This window comes from Barbus barbus, assembly GCF_936440315.1.
Source record: "Barbus barbus genome assembly, chromosome: 25".
Lineage (NCBI taxonomy): Eukaryota > Metazoa > Chordata > Actinopteri > Cypriniformes > Cyprinidae > Barbus > Barbus barbus.
In genome coordinates this window covers 28,121,231-28,139,187 of record NC_136753.1, presented here as the reverse complement: position 1 = coordinate 28,139,187, position 17,957 = coordinate 28,121,231, and the positions used below count along the sequence as shown (strand labels likewise).

General features: G+C 35.1%; 2 protein-coding genes across 2 annotated transcripts in view; one reads left to right on the top strand and one right to left on the bottom strand.

Moving 5' to 3' along the window:
- The window catches only part of tnnt2b (troponin T type 2b (cardiac)), a 15,688-nt gene extending 10,308 nt beyond the window's left edge, over positions 1 to 5,380 (top strand). Inside the window, exons 11-13 of the mRNA XM_079377421.1 lie at positions 727 to 817; positions 1,071 to 1,111; positions 4,307 to 5,380. Coding sequence (XP_079233547.1) covers positions 727 to 817; positions 1,071 to 1,111; positions 4,307 to 4,346 — 172 coding nt within the window. The 3' untranslated portion in view covers positions 4,347 to 5,380. The remainder of the gene's footprint in view (positions 1 to 726; positions 818 to 1,070; positions 1,112 to 4,306) is intronic.
- On the bottom strand, positions 5,048 to 17,957 carry pkp1b (plakophilin 1b). The gene is made up of 13 exons (XM_079377420.1): positions 17,697 to 17,957; positions 16,428 to 16,525; positions 14,114 to 14,547; positions 13,893 to 14,034; positions 13,091 to 13,295; positions 12,238 to 12,406; positions 11,154 to 11,271; positions 9,142 to 9,318; positions 8,775 to 8,945; positions 7,856 to 8,009; positions 7,375 to 7,570; positions 7,005 to 7,089; positions 5,048 to 5,625 (listed from the first exon to the last, which is right to left on the bottom strand). The coding sequence occupies exons 1-13, from the start codon at positions 17,878 to 17,880 to the stop codon at positions 5,551 to 5,553; spliced, it is 2,208 nt and encodes a 735-aa protein (XP_079233546.1). The 5' UTR covers positions 17,881 to 17,957; the 3' UTR covers positions 5,048 to 5,550.

Here is a 17,957-nt window from a genome sequence, read left to right as displayed (position 1 = left end):
GACGTTGTTTCTGTTTCAGAAGTAGCTTGGTTGCCCTTTTCCTGAAGATGTCTGAGCGTGGTGACTCTTGATGCACTGACTCCAGTCCACTGCTTGTGAAGCTCTCCCAAGTGTTTGAATCAGCTTTGCTTGACAGTATTCTCAAGCTTGCGGTCATCCCTGTTGCTTGTGCACCTTTTCCGACCCAATTTCTTCCTTCCAGTCAACTTTGCATTTAAAATGCTTTGATACAGCACTCTCTAAACAGCCTCCCCCTTTCAGTAATGACCCTCTGTGACTTACCCTATTTGTGGAGGGTGTCAATGATTGTTTTCTGGACCATTGCCAAGTCAGCAGTCTTCCCCATTGTTGTGGTTTCAAAGAAAAAGAGATACCCAGAATTTATATTGTAGGGATGGTCATTTAATGAAACTCAAATATAAATATTCTAATATTTTGAGATACTGGATTTTTGACTTTCATGAGCTGTAAGCTCTAATCTACAAAATTAAAACCAAAAAACTTTAATGTAATGAATCTAGAATATATGAAAGTTTTACTTTTTGAAATAAGTTACAAAAAATAATGAACTTTTTCACAATATTCAAATTGTTTGAGATGCACCTGTACCACTGCCAACATGAAATATAGTCAAGTAGCATTACATGCATCGTGACATGAAGCTACAGGCTGCTCCTTCTCATTTGTGGACTGGTTTGTCATGTTCCTCATGTGCTTTTTTTGCAGAGAAACTGCAAATGAACTCTGGAAGTGGATGCGCCAACTTGAAGCCGAGAAGTTCGAGCTGCAATACAGATACATGTGCCAGAAATATGAGGTGAGGCTTCACATTCACAAAGTCTGACATGATGTTAGAGAAGTAATAATATTAGCAGAGGATGAGTTTATGAGATGTACAGTACGTTACAACTATCAATTACACACATGCAGTCACACCTAGAACAGACTTGGCAGAACAATCATCCGGGTTGGTTCTCAGAGATACCGTTTGATTGACATGAGAAGGAAGCAAAGTTGTGCGGCAATGATTCACCCAGACTGATTCATACATGTGATTTTCTGTCTCATAGATCACCGTCCTTAGGAATCGTGTCAGTGACCATCAGAAAAAGTAAGTTGCTGTGAAACGGAGCTGATTTATTGATGCATTATCAAAATCTACGTTCATACAACTAACCAAAGTGCCAGAATTGAGATTTTCTCTTTTATTTTTGTGAGGTTGTTCACGTGACCTATTAAATTTGGCCCACAATTTAAACACTAATCATCATATTTTTGTCATTAGGGCCTATATGAAATTAGAAAAATATACACTAGCATTTAAAAGTTGGACATTCTAATGTTTTTCATCCTATTCTCACCAAGGCTGCACCTATTTGTTTAAAAATACAGTAAAAACATTGTGAAATATTATTATGATTTAAAATGTCTGTTTTCTATTTGAATATATTCTAAAATCTAATTTATTCCTGTGATGCAAAGCAGAATTTTCAGCATCATTCCTCCAGGCTTCAGTGTCACATGATCCTTCAGAAATTATTCTAATATGCTGATTTGCTGCTCAAGGAACATTTCTTTTTATAAAGTTGAAAACGGTACTGCTTTTTCTTTTAAAGTTGAAAACGGTACTGCTGCTTAATAATTTTGTGGAACATTTTTTCAGGATTCTTTGATGAATAGAAAGTTCAAAAGAACAGCGTTTATTTAAAATAAAAATCTTTTGTAACACTACAAATGTTTTATTGTCACTTTTGATCAATTTAATGCATCCTTGTTGAACAATAGTATTAATTTCTTTAAAAATCTTTTGCACGAAAGTGTACATGTGGATTAATATTGTAAACATACCTCACATAATGTAATTCCTAAGTTATTTTATGATTCACGCCAGTAGTAAATCAAGCATGCCATCATGAATTAGATTGACATTAAAATTGCTCAAGAGTCATGTTGCAAAAAATCTGATATTTATGAAGGCAGCTCAAATTGAATTCAATGTGATATTGTCATTATATGAGGGGAAAAAAAGAAAACAGATTTGGCCCCATTCAACTGCATGAACAGCCAAAAACCTGCATAGCCCCTACAGGTGTTCAATATCAAATACCAAGCAACAGTTGAACGATAAAACATATTACCTTCAGCTCAGATATGAATAGTGATGAGCGATAGTCCTTAAATAACATAGAGTATTGACCTCAGTGTGTGTCAGACCGTGGTAAAGACCAAGCTAAGACGTGTAATGCCGCTAGGCTCATCTAGCATAGCATCATGTTTCCAGAACTTTCTGTGTGGAATAACAGTTGCTGCTTTGTTTTAGCACAACCTTTATCCGGATAGTGAACCTCAGGCTATTCAAAAGGAAATAAACAGATAGCTGAAGGATTTTGTGCATGCACATTGTAATAAAACAGAAAAAGAAGTTGGCGCCAATAGCCTTGTGGTTAGCGCGCCAACACATCCATTAGGTCCATTAGGAAGGCATTAAAGCCCATAAATATGACTTAAAAAAAAGAACCATGGTTTAGTGTCAGTTGCACATGGTAGTACCCTGGTATTTTGATATATACCAAGGTATTGAATGATCAAGTTTATATACCCTATGGTCTGTAAGAACACTATAGTGCTGCCATCATGCTAGTGTCCAAAAACATGGTATTATCATTTTTGTATTTAATATATTTCTATGCAAAATTAAAAATATACTCTATTTGTTGTCAACTTAAAATATATAAATCTAAGTCAACAGGTGTACTTTGAGTCAAAATGTTTATTTAATATCTATAATGAACTTCAAAAATACCATCATGGTAGTGTCCAATAACATGGTATTATCATGTTTTCATCTAATATCTTTTATGCAGTATATAAAAATATACAAGTTTTGTCAGCTAACTTAAAAATACATATTCTAAAATATAAATATAATCTAATCTAAAATAACTGGTTTAATTTAAGTAAGAAATATAATTTTAAATTACTGAACCAATCTGACTAATGCAACAATATTTTTATGCAAAATATAAAAATATACACCAAAAATTGTTGGTGAGGTAACAAAAATATATTGATATAAAACAATATATTGCTATATATTACTGTTATTATGTATATATATATACACACAGTATATATTACTGAATCTGATGATAAGTAAATGCAACAAAATAATTTAATAATCTGGAAAATAATAAGGAATTTATCAAAGTAAACTGATTTAACAGAAGAAAAAAAAAATCTAAAAAAGTTGACATTTAAGTTAATGCAACAGAAATGATTTCATTTAATGCACATTTTTACTTTTTACAGTGTTTATGGGACTAATTTAGTTGCAAAATATATGTAATAAACATGGCACTTTTTTAAGCATGCGGCCATCTGCTCGACACTAAGCCATATGGAAGTCAGGTAGTTTAATAATAGACCACAACCACCATAAAATAACAAACAACTGCTCTTCCAAACCCAGCGCTTTATCCCATCATTCAACGGACTTAACAAATCCCTGTCAAACCCAATGTATGTCGGATAGGTGATATATCTGATGCCAAACGCATGACTCCTGCCTGACTCATGCCAAATCTGTACAGACTTGCCGAGCTGTTACGGCTAATGCGACCGACCGGTACTGAACTGAGCTGAAATACAGCTGGGATGTGCCATCAGGCTCATCTGTGGGAATAAGTGCAGTCTAACAAAGGATTTTTGTAGATAACTATAGTTTTGATACTGCAGATTCTGTTCCAAGATGATTATCGAAGCATTTCCCTGAAGGGATCTGCCTTCACAGGCTCTCCAGCGCATTAAATGGCTCTGTTATGAAGGGCACACAGCGAATGAGGACAGATCCGGCAGCTGTTCAGGGGTTAAAGAGGAAGTTAAAGGGGGTCAGACAGACCCTGGGGCTCCTGGAAGATCCTGTTTTAAGCTCTGGGAGATTCGGTCTGACCTGGCTACTGCCAGAGATTAAGACAACACATGCGGAAAATCCACCTGTACAAAAAAAATCTAATCTGAGGCCGGTAAATAAAGGAAAATGGATTTTGTTAACACCTACTGTATACATATGTAAGAGTTTAGGTCATGCTATAGTCTTATGAATAAGCAATATAAACAGATCTAATAAGACTGAGGCTAAAGCCATTGAAGAACCTTTTTAAGTCCAGCAACAAACTGTTGTATTCTTCGTGACCCAAAATATGTCACAGGTCTGTTCCCGGTAAAACCAAAAAGCAGCCATATAATGCTACAGTTACATAATTAACTTTTTTTAAAAATAATATATATATATTTTTTTTCCTTTTAGTACCAAAGGCTCGAGGAGCAAGAGAGGACTACGAAAATAAAGCAGTTTCACGGAGACACCAGCAACTTCTACCACACTGATATTTTAAATCATAAATAATATGCTTTAATATAATCTTCTATATTCTGGTCCTCGTGTAATGTTTTTTCCTCAGTGATACTCAAATCTGGCTCGCGAGATCCACTTTCCTGCAGAGTTTAGCTCCAACCCTGATCTAACTCACCTACCTGTGATTTTCTAATGATCCTGAAGACATTGATTAGCATGCTCAGGTGTGTTTGATTAGGGTTAGAGCTAAACTCGTGAGCCAGATTTGAGTATCCCTGCTCTGATTATAATATTATAATTAATGATAATAACCCTAACTGATTGAAATTTTGAAATAACTTGTCATTTGAAATTAATGACTCTTTTCAGTGTTAAATATATGCATGTCATAAGTGCCACAATGTGTATAGCTGTCATTTATGATTGTATTTTCTTGTTGATTTAATGTTAATGAATCATAATACGTGAAGTGAAAGTAGACAATTGAAATCTAGAAGCGTTGCATGCATTTTCAGAGAATTCCAAGCATGATTGTAAATGTTTACAAAACATTATCATGAAGTATATATATATTAGAATAAATTCGTTTTTAGACTAAGCATATGCTTTAGTATGCCCGTGTTTTTTTGCATGCATAATACAGTGATTTTGAAAAGATTATGAATATAACAGTAAAGTGCGACACAGACTAGTGCTGTTGAAAACTTTATTGAAACTTTGAAATCGCTGTGAGCTGAAACATACAAATCGATCCACACCCTTAACGCAACAGCCAACATATTTATAATGATGAAAAAATGTCAAAATAAATCAAAGAAACTTCCTAGAATTATTCATTTTACTTGTTACTGACTGACATACATACATATTTATATTGTCTGATATATAATACATCATACAGTATACTATATAATATCTTAAACTTGCACAAACAACCTGTAATACTCTCATTAAATCATTTGCATTTTAGAACATATTATAAAGACAAACAAAGGCATATAAAATCATCTTAACAATGAAAATACTAGGGTCTCAAGTCATAGAAAAAAAAAAAAATGCATTTGTTATGCATTGTTACAAAAAAGCATCTACTGCCCCAAAAGAAATAAAAGCTCATTCTTACAATTTCTTCTGCAATACTTAGCCAAAATTAAGATGCAATGCAATTAAAATGCAGTTTGTTTGTAAAGTGCTTCTTAGTCAATCACCTGAAGAGATTTGAAAGCTGCCGACGTTATGTCATTCACAAATAACTTCTTATTCATGCCTTGCTGCAAGATGAACACACAAACACACAGGTTAGTGAATATTATAACACAAATCAATATTAAATAGAAGTAAACATGATCTCACACCAGAATTTACTGATGTATGTTTACATAAAGACTGACTTTATGGCAAGAATGACATTATCTGAGCCTGATCTCTGAGTGAAACCAGTAAGGCTGGATTCTTCAGGTCATCTAGACACACAAACAAAGCTGTGACGGCAGGGTTGGTTTTCACCCATAAGCACTCACACACACCCCTCACGGGAAGCTCTGCACCACACCCAAAATCCTCAACCGCCCGACACACACACACTAAACTACACACAATCATTTCCCACAAGCAGCCTCAGGAATGTTAAAACTCCAGCTGTTTTGGAGGAAAAACTATATATCTATACCTAAAATAAAGATATCAAAACGTTGTTTTTTTTTTTGCTACTGTTGCCTTTGGCTTGCTCAGCTGGAGTTTAAAAGACAATTCATATTCAGTAAGATTTAGTTACTTATTTTTTTAAACGCGCTGACTAACTTTGCAACAGTTACTAAACTGAATTGAATCAACTTTAAATGACTGGAGCTGAATAATGTCACATGCTGTCTTTTTAAAGCTGAAATGAATTTTATAATCTTAATGAAAATAAAAATATTGCTCATAATAATTATAAACTAAATTATAAGTATACACGATATTTCATTTGATTTTTATGGAGAACAAAATTTGAACCGTATTCAAGTGGATCAAGAGACGAACTAATCAACATTAACACTATTATTAAACTGAACTATTACACTATTATCTTCTGCAGAGCTGCTTAAAGCTGAAATGATAATATTTGATAATTGAAAATATATAATTGAAATATATCAAATATCGCTCAGTAAGTATACAATAAATTTCAATCTAAATTAATTAAAATGATAAAATAATACAAAAATGGCACTATTTTCTGCTTAGAGCTGATTTGCAGTCTTTTCAAAAATATTATTGAACTGAACCGAATCAACACCGAGCCAAATAATATCACTTATTTTCTGTAAGTTGCTTATAGCCAAAATTGAGTTATTGTTTCATAACTGAGGAATTTTACATCATTTACACTGTTGTTTTGCTTTTTATTAATGTGAAGCTGCTTAAAGCAATCTCTATTGTATAAAGCACTATATAACTAAATGGATAAACCAAAACACCGATCTGAAGAACCTTTATTGAAGCATCAAGAAATTTTACATTACCAAAAAACATATAGCAGCTCACAAAACATACATTAGTGAGAAACTGTTCTTGATTTGGATTCTCTGCTGCAAAGAACCACTAAAGAACTTTATTTTCGATTCCAAGTATTTTTTATTTCAAATATTGTTTATGTTTGCATTCTTACCTTTTTAAGGAAACTTTGAAGATTCTTTTCCGACCACAGACTGTGAAGAAGAACTCCTGCTGCAGTGCTGGACTTTGGCAGACCTCTGATATTTTATAAGAAATGACAAACATTTGGCATTGAAAAATGCATATAAAAGAGAATATAAATGAAAATAGATTAAAATATTCCTAATAATTTATTATAAATTCTTAAAAAATCCTCAATCCTTTATTTTTATGTTTTCTTTGGAACAATGTGCATAGTAAAGAGAGCAACAAAGACAACAACAAGAGCCCTCTTAATTCAAGTTTTGATTCATAGCCTGATTCATGTGTCAAGAACAACCGTGTTTACTAAGCTGAATGAACACTAGGAAGTGTGCACTCACAGATTGAGACTCATTTTTTGGAGGGAGTTGATCAGGCTGTTGTTCAGCACAGTCTTGCCGAGCTCGGGGTCAACCTTCAACAGAGTGTGTGCGCTGTGAAGAGCTGAGGCCATGGTGCTGTCCTGTTCGGGCGAGGAATCGCTCTTCATGAGCTCTGAGTTCAGGAAGCCGAACAGCTGCGGGAGAGTCTGCCGAGCTTCACCAACAAAAACATTCATCAGAACGACCGCAAAACACACGCCACATCAAAAGCACCAGATAATACCACAACCCTGGGTCAAAAATAATACTAAACCAGACACAACTGCAGAACATAATGACAACATCGGGCAATAATCACGCATAGAGACAAAAAAGTCAACATTAATCCAATGCAAACAAGCAGTCAAAACATAGAACCTCACAGATCGTCAACCATGATGCAACTCCTTCAAACAATAACAGCTGTCTTCTCTTCGAGAGATGGCACACATTCGCTTACCCATGTTTTTTTTCATAGGTGTGGATCTGGACAGATTCCCGAGCAGAGCGATTGCGCTGTTCTGTAGAGCAGGATTGGGCGACTGCAACAACGGACTGATGTATCTAAGACCGTTGAGCTTCTGGACGATCAAATTACTCAACATATTCGATACCTACAAAATAAGACATGGAGCACATGGTTAATATTTAAAATATTATTTAATCATAATAATTATCATCATGAAATAAATAAAATGACTGAATCCAACCCATTAAAAGATGGACACTGTACTTTTATACATTCCATGAATAGGTGCACTCTAAAATAAAATAAAAATTCTTACTTTTAAAAAAAAATATTATATGTAAAACATTATTAATTATATATACTACAATACAATCAAATAATTTATTTGTTTCAACCCATGAACAGGTGCATGCAAAAAGGCAATAAATAAATAAAAGATAAAATAAACAATGCTTAATATATAAAACATTATTTCATCAAAATAATTATCAGAATAAAATAAAATCCTTGCTTTTGTTTGAGTCCAAACCATGAACGGATGCATGCAAAAAAATATAAATAAATAAAAAATAAATTAAGCTTAAAATATTAACCATTATTATTATCTGAAATTTATTTGATTTTTAAATGCAAACCATGAACAGGTGCATTCTATAAAAAAAATGTATTAAATAAAACCGTTGTTAATATATAAAACATTATTATTTAAATAAATACCACAATAAAATAAAATAAAATCCTGTGTCCAACCCATGAACAGGTGCATGCTATAAATAAAATAAAATAAACAATGCTTATAATATAAAGCGTTATTTTTTAAATTATATATAAAATATAGTAGAATCCCTGATTTTCTCTGCATCCAACCTATGAACAGGTGCATGCTAAAACAAACTGATCGATGTCTTACAATGCCATTGTTGGCTGTGAGGTTCTGCAGCGCTCCACAGCTGGCCTCACGTGTGGCGTCTCTTTCACTGGAGCTCAACAGATCGAGGTACATCTGCAGGGCTCTGGAGTGGAAGAGCCAGCTGGCACCTTTAGGATTGCTGTCCTCCATCACTGGATAGTCAAAGCCGCTCTGCAACACAACCAAACACGACAAGGTGAAGGACAACACTTAATAAAAGCTAGCATCCATAGTAATGCAATGCTTTTGGCAAACTAACAATGGTAATATCTCAGAGTTATTTTAAGTACCTTACAGATTCACAGAAATATTAAGAAGGCAATCACACTGTGAAATGCAAGCTTTAATGAGGCGTAAAACCACAAACCTCCTGCTGCACTTTTTGGCTTTGAGAGCTGAAGCAGCCGATCGGACCGGCATCTAAAGAGCTGGAGCGATTGCGAGAGTAATTGCCCATCATGTTTATTTTAGTGAAGAGAGACGGCATCTCGGTCTCCAGCTGGTAGGTGAGGTTTTGCAGAATGCAGACGCACTTCTCCAAAGACTGGAAAACAAGAACACAAATAACCGATATTATGACAAATGTAAAAATTTAGATATTCAATAAGCAGCAACAGTAGCGTCCTGTGGTGCGTTTTACTCTTAATCAACATTTCTCTTGCTATTGTATACTGTAGTTATTCTGCATTAATTGGGGTATTACATGCAATATTTGTTTTTAAAATTCCATACGCCACACCACAAGACTATTTAAGTAAATGGCAAAAATCTAAAAAGCAATTCAAATATTTAAAAGGGGGAACAGCAAATAAAATGAACACTTTATAGCAAAAGAGAATATGCTCAAATTTTCAATGTAATTTTTTTATTGTGATGCTTGTTTTATAAATATATATATTTCTAATATACAATATTTATTTAAAATATAAATTGGGATTTAAAAATTGAAAGTCTCTCTTACTGATCACGTGTATTTTATGTGTATTGTGCAAGTTTGTTCTATGTGTGATTAGGAAATTGACATGCACTGATTATTTGCATACCCAGTGAAATAGACAGCAGATCCTGAAACATGCTCATGAGGTTCTGATCAAATCTGGCCGTCAATTAAATGTGAGTAATGCAGAATTTTTTCTAACCACAACAATAGAATTTGACTGCATGAGTTTAGCTGCTGGAAACGCCTTGTGTTCATACACGCTTTCCTTCAGGGAGTTTTAACGTTTCGGGCATCACTACATAATAACTTACTAAAAACACCGTTAAATCACAGATGCCACACCAACATTCCCCACCCAGACTATAAAGAGGATTGCTTGGAGAAAAAAACTCTTGACATCTCCTGCCATCTTAAACTCTTTTACTGCACGATTATACTGACACAAGGTTCCCACACTTTTTGACTTTTCCTATTTTAATTACACGCTTTAAAAGATCTTTTGATTCAGACTTGTAATAGCCAAGAGAAATTCAGACCATAATGCTGACAAAAGATGGAATTGCTCAGAAATGGTCAAATTTGACTCTCATCCTTTTCCAACTGCGGTCAGGCCAGCCTCCACTTCGAAAAACACGGTCATTCTAGCTGCCACGTTATTTTGTGGTGCGCGCATATACTAGGCGTTGCGGTAATCGCTTTTAAAAACTTAGATCAAAGGAAAAGCGATCTCTGGCATTCATTCAGTCAGTTTCTCTGTCAATGAATGAATGAAGGAATAAATTAATTAATAAATAAAAATAATGAGTTTAAAACGGTCTGATATAAATAAATAGACCAATTAATATGAAAACAGTCTGATGAGAAATAACAAAATAACAGCCTTTTACAACTTGCATTTAACCATTTTTTATCTGTAAATACACATAGTTATGTGTATAGGGCTTTTATTTTGTAATTCAACATCAGATCGTCTTGAAACTGGTTGAGTGACACCCTGGGGTAGTGGACTATTAATCTGAATTAAAAGTGGTGTGTGGAAACAGGGAGTTTTTTGTGGAGACAGGGGTTTTTATTTTTATAACTATGTGTATTTACAGATAAAAAAAAATGGTTAAATGCAAGTTGTAAAAGACTTTTATTTAGTTATTTCTCATCAGACCGTTTTAAACGTATTATTTTTATTTATTCATTCCTTCATTCATTCATTGACAGATGAATGAATGCCAGATATCGCTTTTCCTTTGATCCAAGTTTTTACACGCTATTACCGCAACGCCTAGTATATACAAAATAACGTGGCGGCTAGAATGACCGTGTTTTTCGAAGTGGAGGCTGGCCTGACCGCAGTCTTTTCCAGGCCTGTAAAACAATTCCTTAACATTTCCAGGATTTTCATGATCTGTTGTGTTCAGTAGCACATATAATCACCAGACGTTTACCGGGTTGTCAGGCGTCCCAGCTGTTACGCAGCTCTCCGTGTAGCGCGTGAGCGAGTCGATGAGGCCTTTGCAGTTGCGCATGGTTTGTCGGTTCATCATTTTGGAGGAGCTTAGGTTGCTGTTGACACACAGGAGAAACAGTCATGTTGTGTTTTTGCCTTCAACTTGATCTCAGAATTCACAAAAGGAACAAACAATCTGAAGACAGATTGTTACAATGTTTATACGCTAATTTGAAAATCTGAGCCTCTAAAAACTGTGTCCAATTACTTCACCGCCACCTTCACGGCACAGTCATGCAATGCAAATACGCTTTATGTCAATATTGCACAAGTAGTTCAACACTGCAGCTCATTCCGGCCAAGAACCGCCCACTTACACTGGAAATGACTTATGATTATGATTGACAAGTGAAATGATCAACTTTACATTTCTTAAAGGGACAGTTCACTCAAAAATGAAAAGTCTTGTCATTATTACTCACACTCTCAAGTTGTTCCAAACCTGAATGAGGTTCTTTCTTCTGCACCAAAAATGTTTGTGTTTTGAAGAATGTTGGCAACCAGTTGACGGTAGCCATTGACTTCCATAGTATGGAGAAATTATTATGGAAGTTAATGGCTACCGTCAATAGAAATCTGCTGAAGTGGACATTAAACAGCCTTTAAAGATGCATTGTAACTGAAATCTACATACAAAGATAGATAAAGTTTGAAAAAATGTGTTCTTTCCATGTTATAGAAACAAAATAGCCCAAAATCTCAAAACTGAAAAATTTTCTGCTTGTAGTGTCTTGCCTTAATATCAATAACCTGGCAAACTTTATCATCCTCAGAAGAGCTTGTAGAAAAGTGCATCAAAATTACAGTTTTGTATCCACCAGCTTTCGAACTCTAGGTGGTCTGTAGGTGTGCCAAAGTCAATACGAATCCAGATAAAATATTTGAACAGCTTACTGGTGAAAATATATCCTCAGATACAGGCTCCAGAAACAATAGAACTATTATACATGTCAGTACTGACGTTTGCCTTGTTTACATCGCATACAGCATGTGAGAACAGAATGCAGTGTGTGTGATGTTACCAGAGGCATGCCGTGGCGTTGTAGAAGACCTCTGGTGCCAGGCTGGTGTTGGAGTTGTCGTCTGTACTTGTTGAAAACGGCTGTATGACTTTCTCGTTGAGAACGGGCAGGGCTGTGTTGAGCAGATCCGGTTTAAGTTTATCCGCAGAGGAGAGGTTCCACAGGAGACCTACAACCACAGAAAACCAACACAGATCAGACTGATACAAACACAGTCCAACAGAGAGCTTGAGATGCAAAAAAATAGTTTAGGGTTTTACAGATTTTGAAAGACGTCTCTCATGTTCACCAAGGCTGCATTTATTTGATTAAAAATATAGTAAAAATTGTAATAGTGTGAAATATTATTACAATTTTCAGCAGGACAACATTAAATTACGGACTAAAGATAAATAAAAACTATTTTATTACTATTTTAAAACTATTAAAACTGATTAAAAACAAATGACAGTGACAGTCTCTTGTGGCTGCACTTTTTTAATCAAAAATGCAGTAAAAAAAGAGTAATATTGTGAAATATTATTACAATTTTAAATAACTGTTTCCCATTTAAATATAGCCTACTTTAAAATTGTATTTATTCCTGTAATGCAATGCTAAATTTTCAGCAGGAGAATATTAAATTATAAACAAAAGCTAAATAAAAACCACTTATGCACCATTAAAACTTTTGAAAACTGACCTAAAAACCATCATATAATTAACTGCCATATTTAAAGTGGAGGACACGCATACAGTAGTGTGATGTAGTATCCTGTCATGTGCTTTGAATGGTTGTGTTGACATATTCCTCCTATCAGCATGTGTATGTGTGTGTGACAAGAATGTGACGCAAAAATAGACGGTCGGCCACCTGTCAGGTGTTTCTGTGTCTCAGAGTTGGTATCGCTGAGCAGCTGCACAGCCTGTACGATTCCTCCGGAGCGCTGCACTTCCTCTTTGTTGGCCTGGTTTTTGAAGACCAAGTTCCTCAGAGCAGCGGCCACCGTCTCCTGGACCTCAGGACTGGGGCTGTTCAGCAGGTTGACCAGCGGTGGAATGCCCTTAAGGGTCAGCACCTGTGACGCAGGACACACTCAATGAGATGGTGCAACCCCTGACTAAATGTACTGTGGTGATATCATAGTACACTGATGCAATCAGATGCAGTGTTGCTATTGTTAACTTAAACAGAAACTAAAATTACAATTGTTCTCAATTTTTTTAATTGAAATAAAGCTGAAGTAACAAAATACTAAAATTAGATGAAAACTTTAGAAAACTGAAAAAAATTTGTCAAATACTACAGAATTTATACACTATTCGAATCTATTTAAAGGAATACCATAGCAAATGTCCAAAAAAAGCATTATTTCAATGTCTCAAAAACATGGAAATACCATGGAACCCTTCGGTGTTTTGACAAAAAACTACCATGTTGTAATCTAAATATACTGTACCATGGGATTCTCATAAAATACAGAAACACCATGGTAATAACATGATGTTATTAGATGGTACTTTGGTATATACTGTAATTCAAACACTAAGGTGCTGACGTGGTAATATATTTAAAGGAATAGCATATCAATACCATGATAAATGTCCCAAAAACACCTCATTTCTATAGTATGTGTCTAAAAACATGGTAAAACATGGTAGTTTATGGGCCAGACCTCTTGCTTGGCCTTGTCATCGGTGTAGGTGCTGTGCTGGATGTAAGCGGCTCCACGCTGCTGGTAGTTCTCATCCGTGCTGTACAGATAGTAGACCGCGTCTTGCATCGTCATATCGGCTGTAAACTTCTCTGCGTTCATCCTATCAACAAACGAGTGAGTGAGAGACCAGTGACCGGTCACAGATCATCACATCATAGTCGTAACACTACAAAACTCACCCAGAGATGTCCTTGGCCTGTCCGGTCCTGATCATGGACGTCCTGGACTCTCCGTTGGACTGCAGAGAAGACGGGCGTCTGACGTTCCGTTGCATGGTGCTGGCCTGATTTTTATTAGGCATTCTGGGCACATTGCCGTTTCCGTAAGCCTGGGCAGGTTGAGTGGTTGGCACCCTGGTGAGGGTCTGTCGGCTGCTTTGGGTGCGTAGAGTGGTGGCACCGCCGACGTTGCCGGTGGACTGGAAGCCCAGGTCTGGAGCGCTGCGGGTGGCGTTGTAGTTGTACAGTTGGTTATTGGTATGGGTTTGGGTAGGGAGAGTGCCGCTAGTGCTGTAGAAGGGCCGATCGAACTTGCCAGAGCCATTTGTCACCCGCTGACCGCTGGAGTTGCGGGAATTGGAGGACTGGTGCATAAAGCCTTGTCTTTGCATAGCCTGGACACAGAAAGAAGTTAACCTTTTCACTTATGCTGATATCATAATTTGGCTTTAAAAAATCTAAATGCAAAAAAAATGAATGTTACATTTTAATATATAATTCAATGGAAAACAGAACATTTTAACTAGTGCCATCAGACTGTGTATACTTGATCCTGCAAATATACACTGAAAACACTTTCTAGACCTGAACTAGTACACTTAGAGGACATTTTCTAACATTTTTCACTCAAATTTTCATGATATCATAATTTGTCATTTAATAAAATTGAAATGCAAATAAATAAATAATGCAAATTTTAATTTAAAATGAAATGCAAAATAAAGCATTTTAGCAAGTGTTATTAGGCTGTGTATAAACTTATAATTATACCCAGAAAACATCATAGTCTGGTCATAGAGAATTTTTCACTCAAATTTTCATTTTGATATTACATCATGCAAAAAAGGCAAATTTAAATATAATTAAAAGCAATACAGAGCATTTACCTAGTGCTATCAGACATCAGGCCTAATCTTTTACTAATAAACTGAAAACTTCATAGACAACTCTGAATCCAACATAGTCTGGACGCAGAAACAAGTCCATTTTTAACTCAGATATTAATGCTGAGATCATAATTTGTAAAAATAATAACAATAATAAAATAAATGCAAATTTGAATGTAAAATTAAATGCACAATAGAGCATTTTAACTAGTACTATCAGACATAATCTCATAATTATACACGGAAAACACCATACATCTGCATAGTCTGGAGATAGAAACAGTTTGATTTTTCATTTTAATTTTCATGCTGATTTCATAATTTGTAATGGAAAGAAATGCAACGCAAATGTTAATTTATAATGCAAAAATAAAGCATTTGTAACTAGTGTATACTAGTGTCCTACTGTGTATACTTCTAATCTTAAAATTATACACTGAAAACAACTCTGAACTCATCATTTTAATTTAATCCATGCCACTGTTTTGCCTGAACAAGACTGTTAGCCAAAAGTATAACTATGGGCACGTCCATGGATAAAAATGCAAGCAAAGTAGCTCTATGTCTAGTCAAACTATGAAGCAACAGTGTGCTGTTTGTTAGAAAATAACTGAATGATTTCTATTCAATAACAAAACTGTTTTTGCAGAATGTCAAAACAGGGTTTTATGCACTTAAAAACAACATTAACTAACAAAATGCAGCAGGATTAGACACTCCACGGAAGCCAGACAAGCCATTTAAAACACAGACGGGATTAAGATTCCAGCAGATACACCCAAATGTAAAGAAGGGTTTGAAGAAAACGAAGAAACCAGGCCGTTTGGTAATAACACACTGGGATGAGTCATAAAAAGTGAAGGAGAGGAGTGGTTTCATTTAGCTTTTTTCCTTTATTTCTTGCATAACTCTATCTAGAAAAAGTGAACAAATCGCAAATTAAAGTTTTTTTTAATGCAAGTAGTATATTAGTGAACATAGGACTATATGGACACACTACAGACTAACTATGCAAAATTAGGTGAAGGTAGTAACTGCTTTCCATCCACTGATGTCGTTGATGGATTGGTTTTCCGCTCTCATGCCGTTGTAACTATTGTTGTTTTTATAAGAACAACATTTCGAATTCAGAAAAATGCACATGTAACCAGGTTATTAGTTACAAGCTAAAGACCGTTTGACATTTCAGATGTTTCTATTGTCTCAGTGAGAAGTGTTAGACTGAGTGAATAATGAAAAAAATGTGCATTACCCACCCAACCGTGGGAAACTGAGATGCAGAATTAGTTTACACACACCTGATGATGTACAAAGACATATGAGCGGACACATGCAGAGTGCATATGGAACAAATAAATGTTTATGTATACATATTTGAGGACATTTACCCCATTTGTCATGGTTCCTCCTCTGCTGAACGAGGGTCCGCTGAGAGACGCACTGGGAGAAAACTTGAAGTCGTTAAACACGCCGTCACTTTCAAGGCCTGCAATTGAATTATGACAAACGACAAATAAATTATGCATTCAGGGACAATTTTGAATTATGAATATAAAAATATAATATCCTAATAACTATCCTCATGTAATACATGATAATAATGTATTTTACAGAAGCTAACACTTCATTGGTACTTCTATGGTCATTATCAAAATGAGAGATCACAGTCCTCTGAAAACAGGTTTTACTGAAAAAAATACTTTATTATGAAATTATTTAATATGACTGAATGAAACCAAATACCTTGGTTTACAACAAAAGTTATTATTATTTTTTTTTAGAAAAAGAAAGTGCACATTTTCAGTTTATATTAGACATCATGGACTATTTATTATAATGTACTTCTGAATTAACTAGTTATATAAAGGCAAAGACAATATTTAACATGACTGAATGAAACCAAATAAAAATGATTTTTAGAAAAATAAATTGCTCATTTTCACTTTCCACAGCATTGAATTGCTTAGTGATTTATCCATAAATAATAAGAGATTATAGAATCAATGCATTTTTAACATGTACAATTTACTTCTAAATTCACTGGTTTTAGTCAAGTCAAAGAAATGATTAAATATGACTGACTAGTTTTTTTTAAAGGGAAACATAACTGAATGAACCCAAATACCTTTGTTTAAAATGAAAGTGATTTTTTAGAAATAGAAATAGCTGCCATTCACTTTTTACACAATACATTTTCCCCTTTATTGTGGTTGATTATTAATAATAAGAGTTATATTAGAAATCAACTCCATCACGTCTCAATTCTTTTGCTCTCTTGCGAATAAAAATAAAAATCAAGAGACCGGATTTTAACTTTGAATATGCAAATATACTACCTGTAAACAAATAATGAGGATCTGTTTATGAAGAGGCTAAAACTAAAAACACATGTAGCCTAGTACATACTCCGTTATCATTATAGTAATTGCAAAACCCGAGTAAAAATTCCGTTACTTTGTGAGTGTACACTGCAAAAAAAAAAAAAAAAAAAAAAAAAGTAACACGATTTGACCATGAAGTATGACAGAAAGAATATGGAAATACCATGGAACGCTTTTGAAAATGAAGTCCAGTGAAAATGAATAGCCTACCATGGTATTCCCAATAAATAAATAAAGCATGCTGATTGCGTGTGTTATCAGCTGAAGTGCACTCACTGGTGGGGGAAGTGAGTCCAGACACGCTTTTGTTGCTATGTCTGGACTTGCTCCTCTTGATGGTGTGAACCTGCTCCAGAACTCGCTGCTGCGCGGATCTCAGCTCGTGATCAGACGGAAGCGCGAGAGATGTGTCCTCCACATCTCCGATGGACAGAGCCGATTTTAAAGGTTCGGGCATCATTTTGGCTTTTGTATCCACTCCAGAGACAGGTGAGGTCCAGTTCGTAAAGCTCCAGCTATCTGCTCCTCCTGGCTGCT

Bases quoted from the DNA above. Each gene is read 5' to 3' on its own strand.
- pkp1b (XM_079377420.1), bottom strand. From the start codon at position 17,880: ATGATGCCCGAACCTTTAAAATCGGCTCTGTCCATCGGAGATGTGGAG. The intron at 8,946-9,141 runs GTTTGTGGTTTT...GTTGTGTTGCAG, and splicing joins GCCAAAAAGTGCAGCAGGAG to AGCGGCTTTGACTATCCAGT. The intron at 8,010-8,774 runs GTAAGACATCGA...CTTATTTTGTAG, and splicing joins TCACAGCCAACAATGGCATT to GTATCGAATATGTTGAGTAA.